This window comes from Apodemus sylvaticus, chromosome 14 (assembly GCF_947179515.1).
Source record: "Apodemus sylvaticus chromosome 14, mApoSyl1.1, whole genome shotgun sequence".
NCBI classification, from domain to species: domain Eukaryota; kingdom Metazoa; phylum Chordata; class Mammalia; order Rodentia; family Muridae; genus Apodemus; species Apodemus sylvaticus.
In genome coordinates, this window is record NC_067485.1 from 65653145 (window position 1) to 65675627 (window position 22483).

Genomic DNA, 22483 nt, shown 5'->3' on the forward strand with positions numbered 1-22483 from the left:
CTATGGGTGCATATATAAATCACCCTTGTGTCTTGCGTCTCACTTTTTTGAAGCAGGATTTTGTGTTTGTCCTGCTGTTTATTAATCAGGTGAGGACAGTTGGCTAGCATGGCTCACCGAATTTTAGCTTCCCATCTCTGGATCTCTGGGTTTCTGGACTAAGCTGTCACACCTGTCTTTTATGTAGGGTCTGGGCATCAAGCATAGGTCTTCATGCTTACTGAGCCAGCACTTACTGTGCCATCTCCCTAGCTCTCATAAATAACTTTTAAGCACTGATGAAATATTTAGGCAAATGCTTTATATAATCACAAGAAATAATTTAAAAACAGGTTCATCTTTATTTGAATCTTCACAGAAAGTAAAGTATATGAATAAATGCATACATTAACAGTGTCCTCTCTCTAGGAGGTGAGATGTTAACTAGCTCCTATAGTATCTATCTCCCATCTCTTTCTACTCAGCATGTCCATTGCTTTTATGACCTCTGAGCTATGACTTTTTGGCGTTGTTTCCCTGTCCAAGGTAATATACCACTTAACTTCAGCTCATTCCCTAATGATGCCAGTGAAAACATTTGCCTTCAAAGCAATATGATATCCAACAACAGTTATATTGGTCTTAATTCCTTGAATGTTTTTAAGATTCTTGCAATGATTGTATTATAATATAAAAAAATTGAAACTCCATTGACTTTCATGAGAAAATGCTTTCTTAAAGATTTCTCCCTCTTTTTTCTCTTCTTCTTGCCGAATGTGTACAAGCATCCATCTATGTTAACATCACTCTTGCTTAAGTAAAAATAAAATCAATTCAACAATTCTTATGAATGCTGTAGAAAACCTAACATTGACCCAGTTTCTGACTCCATGAACAGTTGTGGAATGCCACAGCTGAAAACCTTAAAAAATCTGACAAGGAAACACGTCACTACAAAACAATTCTTTTTTAAACTGCAGTGATACATTACATTTGGATGTTAAACACTGATAATAACATATGTTGTCTTTAATTATTTTGTGATGATATCTAGGACTCAATCTCTGTGTACTTTACATTTTTGAAATGATAAGAACTGATAATGATAAGATTCCTTGTATGACCTGTGCACCATGGAGTTCAATAGCTTTGAATGTTTGCTGGTTTAATCTTTATCTGTAGTATAGTTGTGTGTTAAAAATTACTTTTTTTTCTGAGTAAACAGAAAAACTTCTGCTCTTATTAGAGATCTTAAACCATAGGACTTCTTTACCCACCAATGAAAACAGATGAGGGTTTCATTATGCTTTGCTATTGGTATGTTTGTAACCCTTAACATAATGATACTGCAGCATGATAGATTCACATACAATCATGGAAGGGAAAGATAATACAAAGCATTTGCTTTGTCTAACTGTGCTTCACTTCCCAGGAATGTGTTAATTTTGCTTATTCCATCTGCACCTTTGACTGCAAAGTTCAATTGTAAGTTAATTTGCCACTGATCCATTTAAGAAGAGATACGAATTGGCAGGTAACTGTAAATGAGAGTCATATTTCACAAAGACATGGAAACATGTCTAACATGTGTTAAAGTTACTCTTCTTATGAATTTAAGATGTTTGCTACATTAATCTTCATTTTTGTGTGCATTTGCCTAGGATAAAAATTGAAATAGTTAATCGAAGTGTATTAGAGTATTCTATTCCTAAATACTTCTTACTTGATAATATAGGAATACCTAATGTGAGAATGCAAGCACAAATTCATAAAAACAGTAATTTAATTCCTAATTTATGCAAAAGTTAGGAATTCACCTACCACAAGATGATTCATCTGATTTGTCAAGGCAGTCATATCTGAAATCACATTGTTGAATTTTTCCAACACAGTGACCATTAGACCTGCAGACAAATTGATCTTCTGTGCAGTTGTTTGGGGGCAAGGTCTCTGGAACTGAAGGTTCTGGTGGACTTGGAATGTCCTTTGGCAAATTATCTTGGGGAGAAATAATACAGAGACTTCATGTAGCATGCCTTGTTTTATCTTAAGTGTTTCTCAAAAATTGATATTTTTTGAGGACCAGGGCCCTCTCCTTCCGTCTTCTTGGGAATCATTTGATATGCTAACTGTGTCTTGAGTATTCAGAGCCTCTGAGCTAATATCCACTTATCAGTGACTGCATTTCATGTGTGTTCTGTTGTGATTGGGTTACCACACTTAGGATGATATTTTCCAGTTCCAACCATTTGCCTAAGAATTTCATGAATTAATTGTTTTTAATTGCTGAGTAGTATTCCATTGGGTAAATATACCACATTTTCTGTATCCATTCCTCCATTGAGGAATATCTGGGTTATTTCCAGCTTCTGGCTATAATAAATAAGGCTGCTATGAACATAGTGGAGCATTTGTCCTTATTGCATGCTGCGGAATCTTTTGGGTATAGGTCCAGGAGTGGTATAACAGGGTCCTCTGGAAGTGTCATGTCCAGTTTTCTGAGGAACCCTCAGACTGATTTCCAGCGTGGTTGTCACAGCTTGCAATCCCACCAGCAGTGGAGGAGTGTTCCACTTTCTTCACATCCTCACCAACACCTGCTGTCTCCTGAGTTTTTAATCCTAGCCATTCTGAGTGTTGTGATGTGAAATCTCAGGGTTGTTTTGATTTGCATTTTCCTAATGACTAATGATGTTAAACAATTCTTACATTGCTTCTCAGCCATTCAAAATTCTTCAGGTGAAAATTCTTTGTTGAGCTCTGTACCCCAATTTTTATTAGGGTTATTTGGCTCTTTGGAGTCTAACTTCTTGAGTTATAAAAAAAAATCAAATATATATATATATATATATATATATATATATCAAATCTATAGGATCAACTCAAGCAAATCATTAGCATTCCTATACTCAAAGGATAAGCAGACTGAGAAAGAAATTAGGGAAATGACACCCTTCACAATAGCCACAGACAATATAAAGTATCTTGGTATGACTCTAATGAAACAAGTGAAAGATCTGTATGACAAGAACTTCAGGTCTCTGAAGAAGGAAATTGAAGAAGGCCTAAGGAAATGGAAAAATCTTCCTTGCTCGTGGACTAGCAGGATTAATATGGTAAAAATGGCCATCTTGCCAAAAGCAATATACACATTCAATGCAATCCCCATCAAAATCCCAACTCAGTTCTTTATAAAGTTAGAAAGAGCAATTCACAAATTCATCTGGAATAACAAAAAACCCAGGCTAGCTAAAACTATTCTCAACTGTAAAAGAACTTCTTGGAAAATCAGTATCTCGGACCTCAAGCAGTACTACAGAGCAATAGTGTTAAAAAAAACTGCATGGTATTGGTACAGTGGCAGGCAGGTAGATCAATGGAATAGAATTGAAGACCCAGAAATGAACCCATACACCTATGGTTACTTAATCTTTGACAAAGGAGCTATAACCATCCAGTGGAAAAAAGATAGCCTTTTCAACAAATGGTGCTCGTTCAACCAGAGTTTTAGCATGCAGAAGAGTAGAAATCGATTCATTCTTATCTCCTTGTACTAAGCTCAAGTCCAAGTGAATCAAGGACCTCCACATAAAACCAGACACACTGAAACTAATAGAAAAGAAACTGGGGAAGACCCTTGAGAACATGGGCACAGGAGAAAATTTCCTGAACATAACAACAATAGCTTAACCTCTAAGATCAAGAATTGACAATTGGGACCTCATAAAATTACAAAGTTTCTGTAAGGCAAAGGACACTGCCAAAAGGACAAAACGGCAACCAACAATTTGGAAAAGAGATAAGGATGGATTAATTTGCATTCTTCTACATGATGACCTCCAGTTCAACCAGCACCATTTGTTGAAAAGGCTATCTTTTTTCCACTGGATGTTTTCAGCTCCTTTATCAAGGATCAAGTGGCCATAAGTGTGTGGGTTCATTTCTGGATCTTCAATCCTGTTCCATTGATCCACCTGCCGGTCACTGTACCAATACCATGCAGTTTTTAACACTATTGCTCTGTAGTATTGTTTGAGGTCAGAGATTCCCCCAGAATTTCTTGTTTGTTGAGAATATTTTTAGCTATCCTGAGTTTTTTGTTATTCCAGATGAATTTGAGAATTTCTCTTTCTAACTCTATGAAGAACTGAGTTGGGATTTTGATGGGGATTGCATTGAATCTATAGATTGCTTTTGGCAAAATGGCCATTTTAACTATATTAATCTTGCCTATCCATGAGCATGGGAGATTTTTCCATTTTCTGAGGTCTTCTTCCATTTCCTTCCTCAGAGTCTTGAAATTCTTGTCATACAGATCTTTCACTTGTTTGGTCAGAGTCACACCAAGGTACTTTATACTGTTTGTGGTTATTGTGAAGGGGGTCATTTCCCTAATTTCTTTCTCAGCCTGTTTATCCTTTGAGTATAGGAAGGCTACTGATTTGCTTGAGTTGATTTTATAACCTGCCACTTTGCTGAAGTTGTTTATCAGCTGTAGGAGTTCTCTAGTGGAGTTTTTTTGGTCACTTAGGTAGACTATCATATCATCTGCAAATAATGATAGTTTGACTTCTTCCTTTCAAATTTGTATCACTTTGACCTCCTTATGTTGTCTAATTGCCCGAGCTAGTACATCAAGTACAATATTGACAAGATAAGGAGAGAGGGGGCAGCCTTGTCTAGTCCCTGATTTTAATGGGATTGCTCCAAATGGATCAAGGACCTCCACATAAACCAGACACTCTGAAGCTAATAGAAAAGAAACTGTGGAAGACCCTTGAGGACATCGGTACAGGGGGAAAGTTCCTGAACAGAACACTAATAGCTTATGCTCTAAGATCAAGAACTGACAAATGGGACCTCATAAAACTACAAAGTTTCTGTAAGGCAAAGGACACCATCAAAAGGACAAATTGGCAACCAACAAATTGGGAAATGATGTTTACCAACCCTACATCAGATAGAGGGCTAATATCCAATATATACAAAGAACTCAAGAAGTTATTTAAAATGGGGTACAGAGTTAACAAATAATTTTCACCTGAAGAACTTCGGATGGCTGAGAAGCAACTTAAAAAATGCTCAACTTCATTAGTCATTAGGGAAATGCAAGTCAAGACAACCCTGAGATTTCACCTTACACCAGTCAGAATGGCTAAGATTAAAAATTCAGGATACAGCAGATGTTGGCGAGGATGTGGAGAAAGAGGAACACTCCTCCACTGCTGGTGGGGTTGCAAACTGGTACAACCACTGTGGAAATCAGTCTGGCGGTTCCTCAGAAAACTGGGCACCTCACTTCTGGAGGATCCTGCTATACCACTCCTGGGCATATACCCAGAGGATTCCCCAGCACGTAATAAGGATACGTGCTCCACTGTGTTCATAGCAGCCCTATTTATAATAGCCAGAACCTGGAAAGAACCCAGGTATCCCTCAACAGAAGAATGGATGCAAAAAATGTGGTATATATACACAATGGAGTACTATTCAGCCATTAGAAACAATGAATTCATGAAATTCTTAGACAAATGGATGGAGCTGGAGAACATCATACTAAGTGAGGTAACCCAGTTTCAAAAGATTAATCATGGTATGCACTCACGATTAATTGGATATTATTAGCCTACAAAATTGGAATACCCAAAACATAATCCACACATCAAATGATGTATAAGAAGAACGGAGGAGTGGCCTGGTTCTAGAAAGACACGGTGTAGCAAGTACAGGGCAAAACCAGAAAAGGGAAGTGGGAAGGGCTGGATGGGAGAACAGGAGGGGGGGCAAGAGGGCTTATGGGACTTTAGGGGAGTGGGGGGCCAGAAAAGGGGAAATCATTTGAAATGTAAATAAAAAATATATCGAATAAAAAAAAATTGGAAATGATCCTCACCAACCCCACATCCGACACAGGATTAATATCTAATATATACAAAACTGGCATTTCTAATTATGCTATGCATTCAGTCTCAAAAGAGATATTTGGTAGTGTTTATTACTTTGTAAAATTCATTTACACATTTAAAACAGAACTCTGTATTAGGAAATGCAGAAAGCTTGAATATTTTTCAATCCCAAAGGCAGTCAAAAGATTTGATACATTGCAATCGTTTAAAAGGAAAGATGATTCAATGTCAAACAAAAGAAAATGTCTTGGAAAATATGTAGGAGCCAACACAGAGGTCATTGTTAGCATATGGAACCAGATTCAAGGACTTATTGGACCTTCAAATATGATACATAAAACAAAACAAACAAAAAACTGTATACAATCTCATTCTTTCACAGGTCCTATAAATTTAATTTTTGTTATTTTTGTTGGTTCAGGCTAACAGGACAGATCCTAAATTCAAGGCTTTTTTTTTTCCTAAAAAATTTAAACCAGGACGTTTATATTTTAACTTATTGAAATTGAAACATATTTATAGAAGTTTATTAAATTTGTGTTACATTATTTAACAAAACATTCTAGTGACAACTGTATCATTCAATGGAAGATAAAGCAAAGTTTGTTGTGGTAATTTCTTACCCCATTAAGCCCGTAAAACAAGACACACAACCAGTTATTACATTTATGAGCTATATGCCTACATTGGGCAGATCTATCAGTATACTAATTTATTCCCTAGCTGTGAGACCCCCTTGCTACTTGTGGTTTCTTCAGGCCAAATGGTTCTGCTCCATCTGATTTTCACCTACACTTCCTCCAACTCTCTCCCTCTCCTCCCTCCCCCTCTCCTCCCCTTTCTCTACAGGTGTGTCACACCTTTGTCTTTCACTGCCTAATTAGCTCTAGCCTTTATTTGAACAGTCAGAATGGAGAGAAGGTTCATTGAGATCACCTGAGTACATGACCTATTTCTTGTCATGGGCAGTCCCTCTGGAGGAAGCCGAATTAACATCAAAATACAAACAGTACAAAGGCAACCTACAACCAAACTTTGGTACAAAACAAATTCTACGACTGGGCAGTGGCATCAAATATACATTGCACTAATTCCATGGAATAAGTTGATGATGGAAAAATGATTCTTTTCACACCTGTCATTTAACCTACATCCACAGACATATAGTGGACAAGCTCACAATCACAGGCAAAATAAAGGGATGGATGAACAAGTGTATAGGAGGAAAAGGACACTTTATAATCATGAAAGAAAAATTCACCAATACAATGTCTTAATTCTGAACATCTATACCTTAAATGCAAGGGCACCTACATTCATAAAAGAAACATTACTAAAGTTTAAATTACATACCAATCCTATACAATAATACAGGGGGATGTTGGTACCCCAATCTGACCAATGGACAGATCATTGATACAGAAACTAAATAGAGACAATGTGAAACTAACAGAATTTATGAACCAAGTGGACCTAACAGATATCTACAGAACATTTCACCCTACAACAAAAGAATATACCTTTTTCTCAGCACCTTATAGAACCTTCTTCAAAACTGATCATATAATCAGACACAAAGTAAGCCTCAACAGGTACAGGAAGATTGAAATAACCTCTTGCATGGATTAAACACCAACAGCACACAACACAACTTCAGCAACAACATATACAACAGAAAGTTTATATACTCATGGAAACTGAACAACTCTCTACTCAATAAAACTCGGTTACAGAAGAAATAAAGAAATTAAAGACTTTGTAGAAATCAATGAAAATGAAGGCATAGCACATCCAAATATATAAGACAATGAAAGCAGTGGTAAGAGGAAAGTTCACAGCACTAAGTGCGTTCATAAATAAATTGGAGAGAATTCATATGATCAACTTATGTTCTATGAAGGTTCTAGAACAAAAAGAAGCAAACACACACAAGAGGAGTAGATGGCAAGAGAATAATCAAACTCAAGGCTGAAATCAACCAGTTAGAAACAAAGAGAATGATACAAAGAATCAACAAGACCACTAGCTGGTTCTTTGAAAAAAATCAACAAGACAGACAAACCCTCAGCCAAACTAACTAAAAGGCACCAAGCAATATCCAAATTAATAAAATAAGAAATAAAAAGGGAAACATAACAACAGAAACGGAGGAAATTTACAAGATAATTGGGTCTTACTTCAAAAGCCTGTACTCCACATAATGGAAAATCTAAAAGGGAACAAAAAGGATTATTTTCTAAGCAAAGATAAATCAAGATCAGGTAAACTATCTAAACAGTCCTGTAGCCCGCCCATAAGGAAATAGAAGCTGTCATTTAGTCTCAAAAAAAAATTCAGTGCTATTCAGTATTAGTGCAGAATTCTACCAAATTTTCAAAGAAAAGTTAGTACCAGCACTCCTCAAACTATTCCATCAAATAGAAACAGAAGTAATTCTGCCAAACTCATTCTATGAGTCCGCAGTTACACTGATATGTAAACCAGACTCAACAAAAAAATGTATTTCAAATCAATATCTCTTATGTTCATTAATGCAAAAATACTTAGTAAAATTCTCAGAAAATGAATCCAAGAACACAACAAAAACTTTATTTACAATGAACAAATAGCATCATGCAAATGATGTTGCGATGACTCAGTATATGAACATTCATCAATGTATTCTTAGCATATAAACAAACTGAAAGAAATAAAAACATGATCATTGCTGCCCTATCTCTCCCTATCTGTACAATATAGTACTTGAAGTTCTATTCAGAGAAATAATACCACTAAAGGAATTTAAGGGGATAAAAATTGGAAAGAAATAATTCTAAGTATAACCATTCATAGATTATATGACACTACACATAAGTGACCCAAAAATTCTACCAAAGAACTTCTTTAGCTGATAAACACCTCCAGCAAAGTAGTTGATTATGAAATTGTCTTAAAGAAATCAGTAGCTCTCCTTTATACAAATGATAAACAAGCTTGGGATAGAAATTATGGAAACAACACCCTTCACAGTAGACATAAATATTATAAAATATATTGGTGTAACTCTAACCAAGCAAGAAAAATCCTGTATGGCAAGAACTTTAAGTCCCTGAAGAAAGAAACTGAAGAAGATCAGAAGATAGAAGGATCTTCCATGTTATTGGATGCATATTGAAAATTGCTGTCTTACCAAAGGCAATTTAGAGATTCAATGCAATTTTTCAGACATTGAAAGAGCAATTCTCAACTTCATATGGAAAGCCAAAAAAAAAAAAAAAAAACAAACATGATAGCTAAAACAATTCTGAATAATAAAAGAACTTGTAGACAAATCACTATCCCTGATCATGAGCTGTATTACAAATCAATTTTAATAAGAAGTGCATGGTACTGGTATAGAAACAGACAGGTTGATTAATAGAATCTAATCGAAGACCCAGAAATAAACCCATACACATATGGACACTTTATTTTTGACAACGTAACCAAAACCATCCAATGGAAAAAAGAAAGCATCTTCAACAAATGATGCTGCTCTAACTAGATGTCTGCACTTAGAAGGGTGCAAATAGATCCCTATTTATCACCCTGCACAAAACTCAATTCTAAGTAGATTAAAGACCTCTATTTAAAACAGATACACTAATCTAAAAGAAGAGAAAGTTGGAAATAGCCTTGACGCCATTGGTACAGTAGATAATTTACTCAACAGATCACCAATAATTCAGGCTCTAAGATCGACAATTGATAAATGGGACCTCATAAAAGTGCAAAATGTTTATAAGGCAAAAGACATGGTCAACAGGAAAAAATGGCAACATACAGATTGGGAAAAGATCTCCAATAACCCTACATTCAACAAAGGCTCCATATCTAATATATATAAAGAACTCAAGATGTTAGACACCAACAACCAAATAACCCAGTTTAAAAATGGAGTACAGAGCTAAACAAAGAGTCCACAACATAGGAATATCAAAGGGTTAAGAGGCACTTAAAGAATGTTCAATGTCCTATGTCATCAGGGAAATGCAAATCAAAACAACCCCAAGATTCCTTCTGTCTCACACCCATTAGAATGGCTAAGACCAAAACCTCAAGTGACAGCACATGTTGGTACGTATGCTAAGAAAGGGGAACATTCTTCCTTTGATAGTGGGAGTACAAACTTGCACAATCATTCTGGAAATCAATCCAGCAGTTTCACAGAAAATAGAAAATAGTTCTACCTCAAGTCCCAGCTATACTGCTCCTGGATATATATCCAAAAGATCCCCTATTATACCCCAGGGACAATTGTTCAAAATTATTTGTTCAGCTTTATTTGTAATAGCTAGAAATTGGAAGCAACCCATATGTCCCTCAACTAAAGAATGAATACTGAAAATGTGGGGTTTTTTTATACAATAAAATACTATTCAATTATTGAAAAGCAAAGACATCATGCATTTTACAGTTATTTGATGGAACTAGAAAATATCATCCTGAGTGAGGTAATACAGACCCAAAAGGACATGCATGGTATTTGCTCATGTATAAGTGGATATTACCCATAAAGTACAGGATACCCACAATACACTCCATAGTCCCAAAGAAACTAACAAGAAGGATAGCACAAGAGAGGATTCTTGAATATCACTTAGAAGAGGGAATAAAATGGTCATAGGAGGCAGATGGAGGAAGGGAACTGGAAGGAAGGGAGGATAAGGAGGGGCATGGAGAAGTCAGGATCAGGTATGGGGAGAGACAGAAGAGAGTGCTAGAAGGGCAGGAGAATAAATGTAAATCTGCAGCTGGGGGTGCACGTGGAACATCTGTTTCAAATTCCTGGGATGGCGGAAGCTCCCAGGAGTCAGTTCTGGTGATCTTAGCTGAGATACATAACAACAGGTACATGAAACTTTAAGAAGCTAACTCCTGTAGCCAGGCAGGATGCACAGTGGGTGGATAAGTACACTAACTCACCCATAACCCTTTGACCCCAGATTTTTTTCTCTATATAAGAAAGGCATGAACAAAGATGAAGCAGAGACTAACGGGATGGCCAACCAATCACTTGTCCAACTTGAATCCATCCCATGGTCAAGCACCAATCCCCAACATTTCTAATGATCTTTTTTTATACTCGCAGACAGGAGCCTAGAATAACTGTTCTCTGAGAGTCTCTACCTAGAAGCTGACTAAAACAGATGCAGAGGTCCACAGTCAAACCTGGGACGGAGCTCCAGGATTCTTACAGAAAAGTTGTGGGAAGGACTGAGAACCCTGAAGAGGGTAGGAACTCCACAGGAAGACCAACAGAATCTACTAATCTGGACTCTTGGAGGCTCTCAGGGACAAACACCAACCCAATATCAAACAAAATATGGCCTTGACCAAAGTCCTTGGCACATATGCAGCAGATATGCAGTTCAGTCTCTATGTGGTGCTCCCAACAACTGGAACAGGGCATTCCCTAAAGTTGTGGCCTGTCTGTAGAATCCCTTCCCCAATCTTGCTGCCTTGTGTGGCCTCTGTGGGAGAGGATGTGCCTAGCCCTGCACAGATTTGATGCATCAGGGTCGGGGGATAACGGAAGGGCATCTTCTCAAAGGAGAAGAGATGATGGGAGAAAGGACTGTGTAAGGGGGGAACAAGGAGTGGGCGTGGGCAGCAATGATCCAGATGTAAAATGAACACATAAATAAATGGAAAAACAGAAAGAAAAGAAAAGAGTAAGAGAGGCACCAGGGGCACACACTCAAGTTCTCTTTGAAAGCACAGTGATCCTAATTGACTGCTACTGTGTCTCCAGGGAATGTAGAGAAGAGGGAAAAGGGCAGAAATAAAGGGCTATTGAAATCAAGCCGTGTATGAAGATAGATGATAATCAAAGAAAATGTGTTCTGCCGTAATAGAGTAGAGATTAGGAATATCAGTAATAATTAGGTTACTTACACTGGGAGCTGGAACATAGAGGATATGTAAAGTAGGCAAGAGTTTATAATAAAAAGAGGCATTTTCTCTGGCAAGATATGAATTCAATGATAATGGATCAAGAAGAAAAATTGCAGGAGGGAGCAAGCTCACCCTACTGCAAATGGAAGTACTACTGTCAACATCATGCAAAAGTAGAATTAAAAATTGTTGCCTACTATTAAACATAGATGAATCTGATATCATTATACAACTCGAAAAAAATTAAATAATAGAATGGTTTATGGTTTGAAATGCTGATAGTTTTTTTTTTCATTTTTATTTTTATTTATTTTTTTATTTACATTGCGAATGATTTCCCCTTTTCTGGGTCCCCACTACCCGCAAGTCCCATAAGCCCTCTTCCATCCCCCTATTCTTCCATCTACCCCTTCCCACTTCCCTGTTCTGGAATTCCCCTATACTCTTGCACTGAGTCTTTCCAGATCCAGGGCCCACTTCTCCATTCTTTTTGGACATCATTTAATTTGTGGATTATGTCCTGGGTATTCAAAGTTTCTAGGCTAATATCCACTTATCAGTAAGTGCATACCATGATTGATCTTTTGAGACTGGGTTACCTCACTTAGTATGATGTTCTCCAGCTCCATCCATTTGTCTAAGAATTTCATGAATTCATTGTTTCTAATGGCTGAATAGTACTCCATTGTGTATACCACATTTTTGTATCCATTCCTCCGTTGAAGGACATCTAGGTTCTTTCCAGCTTCTGGCTACTACAAATAGGGCTGCTATGAACATAGTGGAGCATGTGTCCTTATTGCATGCTGAAGAATCCTCTGGATATATGCCCAGTAGTGGTATAACAGGGTCCTCAGGAAGTGACCTGCCCAGTTTTCTGAGGAACCGCCAGACTGATTTCCAAAGTGGAGGAGTGTTCCTCTTTCTCCACATCCTCGCCAACACCTGCTGTCTCCTGAGTTTTTGACCTTAGCCATTCTGACTGGTGTGAGGTGAAATCTCAGGGTTGTTTTGATTTGCATTTCCCTAATGATTAATGATGTTGAACATTTCTTAAGGTGTTTCTCAGCTCTCCAAAGTTCTTCATGTGAAAATTCTTTGTTTAGCTCCATACCCCACTTTTTAATGGAGTTATTTGGATCTCTGGGTTCTACTTTCTTGAGTTCTTTGTATATATTAGATATTAGCCCTCTGTCAGATTTAGGGTTGGTGAAGATTCTTTCCCAGTCTGTTGGTTGACGTTTTGTCCTTTTGACGGTGTCCTTTGCCTTACAGAAACTTTGTAGTTTTATGAGGTCCCATTTGTCAATTCTTGATCTTAGAGCATAAGTTATTGGTGTTCTATTCAGGAACTTTTCCCCTGTGCCCATGTCCTCCAGGGTCTTCCCCAGTTTTTTTTTTCAATTAATTTCAGTGTGTCAGGTTTTATGTGGAGGTCCTCGATCCATTTGGAGTTGAGCTTGGTACAAGGAGATAAGAATGGACTGATGCACATTCTTCTGCATGCTGACCTCCAATTGAACCAGCACCATTTGTTGAAAAGACTATCTTTTTCCACTGGATGCTTTCAGCCCCTTTGTCGAAGACCAAGTGACCATAGGTGTGTTGGTTCATTTCTGGGTCTTCAATCCTATCCCATTGATCTGCTTGCCTGATATTGTACCAATACCATGCAGTTTTTATCACTATTGCTCTGTGGTAGAGTTTAAAGTCTGGGATATTGAATCCCCCTGAAGTTCTTTTACTGATGAGAATAGTTTTAGCTATCCTAGGTTTTTTTGTTATTCCAGATGAATTTGAGAATTGCTGATAGTTTTAAAGGAACTATAGACTACATAGTTTGAATCCAAAGGAACCACCGCCAAGTTTAATGAAAAATTACTTCAAGGTAAAGTTAGTCAAGATTACTGAAAAAGCTCCTTACCAAATTATCTAAAATATTGGTTTTTGTTGCTTTCAGATTACTGCAGTCTAAGAACACTAAATAGAGAGTGATTCTGAAAGGCATGTTCAAAGTATGCATCATTTTTGTTTTTCCTGGTTGGGATCTGAACCACTCTTTGTCCCAGCTATCCACACTATATTATCTACTGCCTGTTAGTCATGTTAGAAACCGTCTCAGTTATCAAACTGACTGCTACAGTATCAATATTTCACACCAGCCCTTGTGCTGAAGCACTCCCTACTACATTGAATGATATGCTAAAAACACAAGAATAAGATATGGGCAATTCAGGTGTGTCAAGGGAAACATGCTGAACCATGCTTCAAAGTGAAAATGTCCAACTTATTCACCTAATGATGAGGAATTAAAAATGAACGCTTAAATTGCTAAGATCTATGCTAAGAACAAATGCTCCATTTTTGAGGCTCTAAGCCATGAGGAAAAATCTGGGTGATTTTTGCTGTAACATCAGAAATTATAAAGTAATAATCAGAGTCCATGATAAGTGTTCTGTTAATCTGAAAACGGTATCAAATTTGCAAGCAGAATAAATGAGCAGTGAATGTGTTCTCACTGAAAACTCTGATGTGAAGCACTGATCCTGGCAATAGGATCCCCATGAGGTGAAGGGAAACACGCCCTTTATTGCAACAACAAGATGGTTACACAGATTCAGGGTTAGGTTTGGACTGATACGATGCATGGCTAAGCTGATGAGGGTGGTTATGAAGAAAGAACAAACCCAAAGTACATTCTCAACTGTGATAAAATCCTGCCTTCTTTAGAATCTTTCTAGGAGGTCTATACATATTAGAGTGTAAAATAAGTACTTAAGCACAAAACATGCAAAAAGGGGACACAAACCTGCTATAATATGGCAACAGTGTAGGGTGCATAGGTAAGGCAGAGAAGGTGCAGAGTGAATAGCCCACATGCTCTCAAACAAAGGTGAGATCCTGCTCAGATCTTGACTGCTTAATTAGAAATCATGGATGAACGTTATCTTCTTTATGGAAAGTTTCCACTAAGGTTCTCTTCAAGAAGTGGAGCAATATTGGAAACAGGATAAAATGGAATTGAAAACTTTGTTATTTAATCTGGTGATCTAACATTTACTGGCCATGAAAATTTAAAAAAAAAAAACTAAGCAAAAGCTGAGTTGAGGTAGACAGTATTTTCCCCTTAGCAACTACTTGTACAGCTTAACATAATGCCCTGTGTCTCATTCTCTGTCATAGGAAGATTCTCAAAAAACAGCATCAAGGACTGGGGCCTTAAACAGCCACAACTTGACTGTCATTCCTGGAGAATGGGAAAGTCAAGATCATGTTGTCAATAGACTGGGATTTAGAAAGAACCAACATCCTGGTTTGCATGTGAACACTTGATCCATGTGTCCTCAATGTTTGAAAAGAAAAAGGCAACTCCTCTTAGTTTTTCAGAGATGTACCATATGTTCTTGTGGATTTTTAGGTCCTAATTATCTTCTAAGGACCCTACATTTTTGCACACCCATCTAAGGATTGTTATGGCTTCAGTGTGAAATGTCATCACAGGCTCACGTGTTTCAACTCTCATTTTCTAGTTGTCTGACAATGCTGTTTTGGAAGACTCTAGAACCCTTGAGAAGGGTAGTGTAGCTAACAGAAGCAGCTCAATCAATGACAATAAGCCTTGAAGGTCATATGGACTTATTTTCTAGCAATCTCTTTGCTTTCTGGTCGATGCCATGTACACTGCTGCTGCTACAAGTTCCTGATGCCAGAGATGAACCCAGTGCAGCCATGATGAATCTTCTAAACTATGAGCTCAAGTCAACCTTCCTCCCTCTCCTCAATTGTTTCTGTCATGACTTTTTAAAAATCAGAGTGAAAAGTAATTAGTATAGGAAACTAGTAATAATGTTATTTCTTAATTTCACTTTTTTGTACATGTTTATATGTTTTTGAGAAAACAAAAGTAATGGAAGAGTTATGATTGAAATGTGTAATGGATCCACTGACTGACAGAATGGCATATTGACTGATTCCAGTTTATTTTTGCAAATTATGAATAAAACTTTTAACTACCCATGTATAGGTGTTATATGTATATAAGTATTCCTTTTGGTGACTACTGTTATGTTTTATTATTGAATCTATGGTAAAGATATTTCCTTTTATGGGGAAATCCAGACATCTTCAAAATGCTAACACTATCTAACATTCTCCCTGTGGGAAGAAGAGTGTTTGTTTATCTGCATCCTTGCTGGTATGATGTGGCATTTGTATTTTGACTATTCCAAAATCTGTGAAGTATGCATCAGTACTCTGATTCGCTCTTCCCTAATGCTGTGTAATAAACATATATTCATTTGCATATATTTTTCCAATTTATAACCGTGAGGAAGGATTTGTTCAGATCTCTTGCTTCTTTTAAAACTTTAACTCATTATATTAACAGATATTAATTATATATAATAGAACTCATTATAACATTTTCATACATGTACATGTATTTCACACATTACCCCTGCTGAGCCTGATGTGGCCTCGGAGGGAACAGAGAGACATGCTTCCTGTCCCTAGGAAAGGGCCCCATGTGAGCTTTAGTGAACAGCATAATGCTTGTTTATATAGCAATGTACATTTTTTACATTCCTCCTTTAAGGAATGTCCTCCCTGATAACATTAAAGAATCTACCATAATCAGACAGCTACAATCCAGATGGCAAAAGTGTGGCTAATATCTCAGCAAAATGTTAAATGCTGGAACCTTCAGGACTGTCCTTAAGGCTGTGGAAATGAACTCTTAAAATACATGAGTTTGAAAATACATAATTTCTCAACTATGCAAAAATATAAGAATAAATATAAATTGTTAGGGGCTTCACAAATCTAAGGAACAAAGATAGCTACACTATGAGCCAGCCATCTTGTTAGGAAAATACAAATACAGGCAGATATAAATGCAGGCAGATTCCTGAGTTAAAAGGGCCTGGGGGGGGGGCTGGAGTGATGGCACAGCAGTTAAGAACACTGACTGCTCTTCCAAAGGTCCTGAGTTCAAATCCCAGCAACCACCTGGTGGCTCACAACCATCCCTAATGAGATCTGACCCTCTCTTTTGGTGTGTCTGAGGACAGCTACCGTGTACTTACATATAATAATAAATAAGTCTTTTAAAATAAAACAACAACAACAAAGGACACTGTCAAAAGGACAAAATGTCAACCAACAGATTGGGAAAGGATCTTTGCCAACCCTAAATCTGACAGAGGGCTAATATCTAATATATACAGAGAACTCAAGAAGGTAGAACCTAGAGAACCAAATAACCCCATTAAAAAGTGGGGTACCAAACTAAACAAAGATTTTTCACATGAAGAACTTCGGAGGGCTGAGAAACACCGTAAGAAATGTTCAACATCATTAATCATTAGGGAAATGCAAATCAAAACAACCCTGAGATTTCACCTCACACCAGTCAGAATGGCTAAGATTAAAAATTCAGGAGACAGAAGGTGTTGGCAAGGATGTGGAGAAAGAGGAACACTCCTCCACTGCTGGTGGTACAACCACTCTGGAAATCAGTCTGGCGGTTCCTCAGAAAACTGGGCATGTCACTTCCTGAGGACCCTGCTATACCACTCCTGGGCATATACCCAGAGGATTCCCCAGCATGTAAAAAGAACACATGCTCCACTATGTTCATAGCAGCCCTATTTGTAGTAGCCAGAAGCTGGAAACAACCCAGGTGTCCCTCAACAGAGGAATGGATACAAAAAAACGTGGTATATTTACACAATGGAGTACTATTCAGCCATTAGAAACAATGAATTCATGAAATTCGTAGACAAATGGATGGAGCTGGAGAACATCATACTAAGTGAGGTAACACAGTCTCAAAAGATCAGTCATGGTATGCACTCACTGATAAGTGGATAATAAACTAGAAACTTGGAATACCCAAGAAATAATCCACATATTAAATGATGTCCAAAAAGAACAGAGGAGTGGCCCCTGGTTCAGACTCAATGCAACAGTGTGGGGGAATGCCAGAACAGGGAAGTGGGAAGGAGTTGATGGAGGAACAGGGGGAGGGAAGAGGGCTTATGGGACTTGATGGGAGTGGGGAAAATGGGAAATCATTTGAAATGTAAATAAAGAATACATCGAATAATAAAAAACATTAAAAAAAAATAAAAGGTCAGCCTGGGACACAGCCTTAGGTGAGGTAGAAATGGTAATTTCAGGGTAGAGTCCGACCCAGCTAGTTTATCATCTGTGCTTAACAAAGGCAGACAGACCTCTGAATTCTTTTGCAAAGTTAAGGGGAAAAAATGTGTGCTTGCTGTCTCCATAGAATCAAAGGGCTAGGGTTGTGGGATGACTGGTTCATAGGATAATCAAAAGGAAACCTGGAGTAAATGACTGGATTGATATGTAAAATAAGAAACTGGACTTGTGTTCTGCAGGAGATGAGCTATCCAGAGAATTTTTAAAACAAAAAGAAAGAACTGCTTGGAGAACACAAACAAGCAAGTAGGACATGGACAAAGAGTTCTCTTAGAATAGCAAGCAAGCAGAATGTATATAGACAGAGAAATCTCCAGAGAGAAATCAAAACATAGAGAGAAACAGACTGGAAAAGCTGTACCAAACAGAGCAAAGGTTATCAGCTTGGATCCACGATTGACTTTGAGTTTTTCTTTCATGGCTTCCAGACACCCTTCTCTCTGAATCCCTCTCCAAGCCGAGGCTGGCTCTTGCCATATCCCCTTCACACTCACCAATTTAAAAATCATAGTTTCACTACTTAACTCTGAGCTATAAAAGTTCCGTGGATGTTTTCAATAGCCCTCTTTCTCCACAAAGTTCTTTTTTCAAATGCCTTTCCCAACAAGTGACTTATTTTATTTTTCATTCCCCGGTGTCTTTTAAAGAGAAAAGATTTTTAATTTTAATGCAATCCAGATAAGCCATACATTATTTAATAGTTCATGGCTTTTGTTGCTGTACTTAAAATTATCTTTACACCCAATGTCCTCTAGATTTTATATCATCTTCTAGGAGTTTTGTAGTTCATTGATTTTTATACGTAGGTCTTCAATCCATTTTGAGTTAATTTTCTGTGAAGGATGCATGGTCTATGTGGACACTTAGTTTTTGGCATAAGATGCTCACTGATTCCAAGAAATAGAAATTGCTTAAAGAGACTATTTTCTCTATAGTATTTCTTTTGTTTATGGCTCTCTGTTCTGTATTGTTTATTCTATTTGTGTCTGTTCTTTTGCTGGTACCAACTTGTATTGAACACTGTTATTTCATAGTATATGCTTCATTCTTTAATCTCAATTGAGAGAACCTTATCCTTAGTAATATCAGCACAGAGTTTTCACATAGATTATTGCAACCTTTCCTCCCCATCTTCTTTTTATAAGGCTATAATGTCATCTGCAGGCCATACCTTATGGCATTAATCTAATCCCAACTGCATTCCCAAAGTCCTATTTCTAAATATCATCAGATGGAGGATTGTGACTTAAGTCTATTAATTAAGGGTGGACACATTAAGTTCATTGAAAATGCAGGTTATATGTTTTGACCTATAACTGCCAAGAATAAACCTAAATGGGTAATAAGAATAGATTTGTTTCTTTAAAGAAATAGATGAATGTGATGGGAAATTTCCAGTTGAAACAGAAATTGCCATTTTCCAAGCCCACTGAGAAGCAGAGATTAGTGTGCCCTGATCTGATCTTCCACATTGCTAAGCCACAGGGAACGAAAACCACTGCACATCTGTCTGGGAGATTTCCTAAATTGATGTCTCCGGTGCCAGATGGGCTCAGTGTTCTAAGCCCTTGCTCTTCGAATTCCTTGCAGCAAATATGATCAACTTCAGGCTACACCAATACAATTTTTTGATAAAACAGATTTTTCCAACTTGTTTTGAGCTATATTTCTTTCCCTTCAACCCTTCCCACATTGATCATTAAGAAAACAGGATGAATATCTTACCATCCTCAGTCCATGATAATGTTTACCAGATTAAGATATAGATGTCTTAATTCACAGAGCTCTTATTTATGTCTCCCTAGAGGTAACAATGTTTATATTTGCTTGTGACCTTTTATGTTTAGAAATGACTTTGACTTAAAATTCTAGAAGTTTACTTGAGCTTAAATCTAATCAATCTTCATACTATTGAAAAGATGAAACTATCTATACCTTTGAGTCAGGGCACATTTTGTTGCTGTGGCACTGAATATAATAACCAAGTAGTCTCAGACTGAAAAAAAATCCATTTAATATGACCGAAAAAGAAGTGTTTTTCAAACTTCCTAATCCTGGGAGTCTTTAATATAGTTCCTCAAATTGTGGTATCACCAAGCATAAAATTATTTTTGCTGCAACTTCATACCTGTATTTGGCTACTGTTATAACTGATATTAGGAATATCTGTGTTGTCTTTCAGTCATAGGTGAACCTAATGAGAGGGTTATTCAGGATTATCACCCACAAGTTGAGAACTACCTACATAAAGTATCGGTATAAACTCTACTTAAGTTTCCAACACAATTATGGACCAGGTGTGGTGATTCAGGCCGGTAATCTCAGCACCAAGGAAACCAAGGAAGGCAGATTTATGACTTTAAGTCTAGTCTATTCTATGTAGCAAATTCCTGGCTAGTCAGGAGTATATGGTGAGCCTCTGTCTCAAACAACAACAAAACCAAAACAATATCCTACCACAGTGACTGTTTGAAAATGATTTATAACAATATAACTCTCTGCTGCATATCAGGACATTGCACAGTTTATGTTGATATGATTGATAGAAAATCTAGTCTTCTAAAATATGTTGGCTTTATAACATGGGCTCCAAGGAAAGTTTCATATCTACAGACATTCTTACATCCAAGTGCAATCAGAAATAGAAAGAAAGTTTGGGGTAAAGGTTGTACATTTCCCAGGCACTTGGAAGACCAGAAATAGGGCCTTCTTCAAATTAGAGACAGTTGATTAACCTCAGCCTAGAGGAGCACAGCCTTCCTCAATGACCCTTCATCAGGAGCGTGCCGAGAAATAGAACATGGATAATCCTGAGGGTAACCCTGGTCCTTCAGTAAAGTGAAAACTCTTCCCACTACAAACATTTCAATTCCTGCCCCCTATGTATTTCCCTCTAATAGTTTAAAATTGTTTTTGTCTTAATGCTGCATATCTATTATAGATTCATAAATTCTGTGAGCATGGGCAAGCAAGTCCATGAGCAGCAAGTCCATGAGTGTGAAGGACTTTTAAATGGAACTACACCTCATAAAAAGACATGGAGCTAGTTCATTCTCTTTTCAAACTCCCCTTTTCCTATCATTTTAATATACATTCTTTACACACGTTAACAGGTTTCCCTGGGACAGTTCCGAAAATGGAACATTGCACATAGGTGACTCATGCTCTCTCTTTTGCTCTTCTCACCACCAGTCACCTTCACAGTTATTACAGGCCTTCTACTTTTATTGGTAGAGAACATCATACTAAGTGAGGTAACCCAGACTCAAAAGGTGAATCATGGTATGCACTCACTAATAAGTGGATATTAACCTAGAAAACTGGAACACCCAAAACATAATCCACACATCAAATGAGGTACAAGAAGAATGGAGGATTGGCCCCTTGTTCTGAAAAGACTCAGTGAAGCAGTATAGAGCAAAATCAGAACAGGGAAGTGGGAAGGGTTGGGTGGGAAAACAGGGGGAGGGAAGGGGACTGATGGGACTTTTGGGGAGTGGGGGTCCAGAAAAGAGGAAATCATTTGAAATGTAAATAAATATATCAATAAATTAAAAAAATTAAAAAATAAAGTAAAAAAAAAAAGAAAAAGAAGAAAAAGGAAAAATCTGATTTTGTGTCCACCTCATTTTACACATTATGATGTCATCTGCCTCCTGTTATTTTTTTCTAAGGAATAGTATTCCCATCCATTTTAGTGATTAATGATGCATACACATATGAATTCTCATTATCCATTCATGTGTTGATGGATGCCTAGGCTGATTCTATACCTTACCTATTATAATTGCACCAGAGTAGACAGGATTATGCAAGTAAAAAAAAAAAGAAAAGCAAAAAATATCAGTTAACAAAACTTCCACCAGAAATCTAAGTTCTTTTTACATTCATTTTATTACTTTTTGTAAATTTTATGAGTATTGTGTTTACATAATTTCCATCACATATTTTCCCCTCTCCAATTTTTCTCAGGCTCTCCACTTGCTGAACTTCATGACATCTTCTTTAATAATTATTTACATATACACATACATGCATATGCATTCATGTATATGTGTGTGTGTGTGTGTGTTTGTGTATAAAACTTGCTGAATCTGCTGAGTGTTGCTTATATGTACATATATATGTTTAAGGTTGACCATTTGGGATTGGTTAAGTTATCAGGGGCTTATCCTGGGAAAAAACTGAATCCAGACTGAATCACTCTCTATTAGCAGCCACTGATCAATTGGCTCTAGCTCTTCAACTAGGGTTGAGGCCTTGTGAGATTTACCCATCCACCTAGGGATGTCAGCTGGTTTGGCATTGTGAAGATCTCACTTAGATGACCATATTTTCAAGATTTCATGGGTACAACTTCCTGTAATATGTAAAAGACACCACTGATCCTCTGGTTCTTTCATGCTCCTATTTTCCATGGTGTTTCCTTAGTCTTAGGTAGAGACTGGAGATTCTAAGCT

At 37.3% G+C, this 22483-nt stretch overlaps 1 protein-coding gene across 1 annotated transcript in view; it reads right to left on the reverse strand.

Moving 5' to 3' along the window:
• Malrd1 (MAM and LDL receptor class A domain containing 1) overlaps positions 1-22483 on the reverse strand; it is a 719676-nt gene that overhangs the window by 443546 nt on the left and 253647 nt on the right. Inside the window, exon 19 of the mRNA XM_052156848.1 lies at positions 1801-1977. Within this exon, the coding sequence (XP_052012808.1) occupies positions 1801-1977 (177 nt within the window). The remainder of the gene's footprint in view (positions 1-1800; positions 1978-22483) is intronic.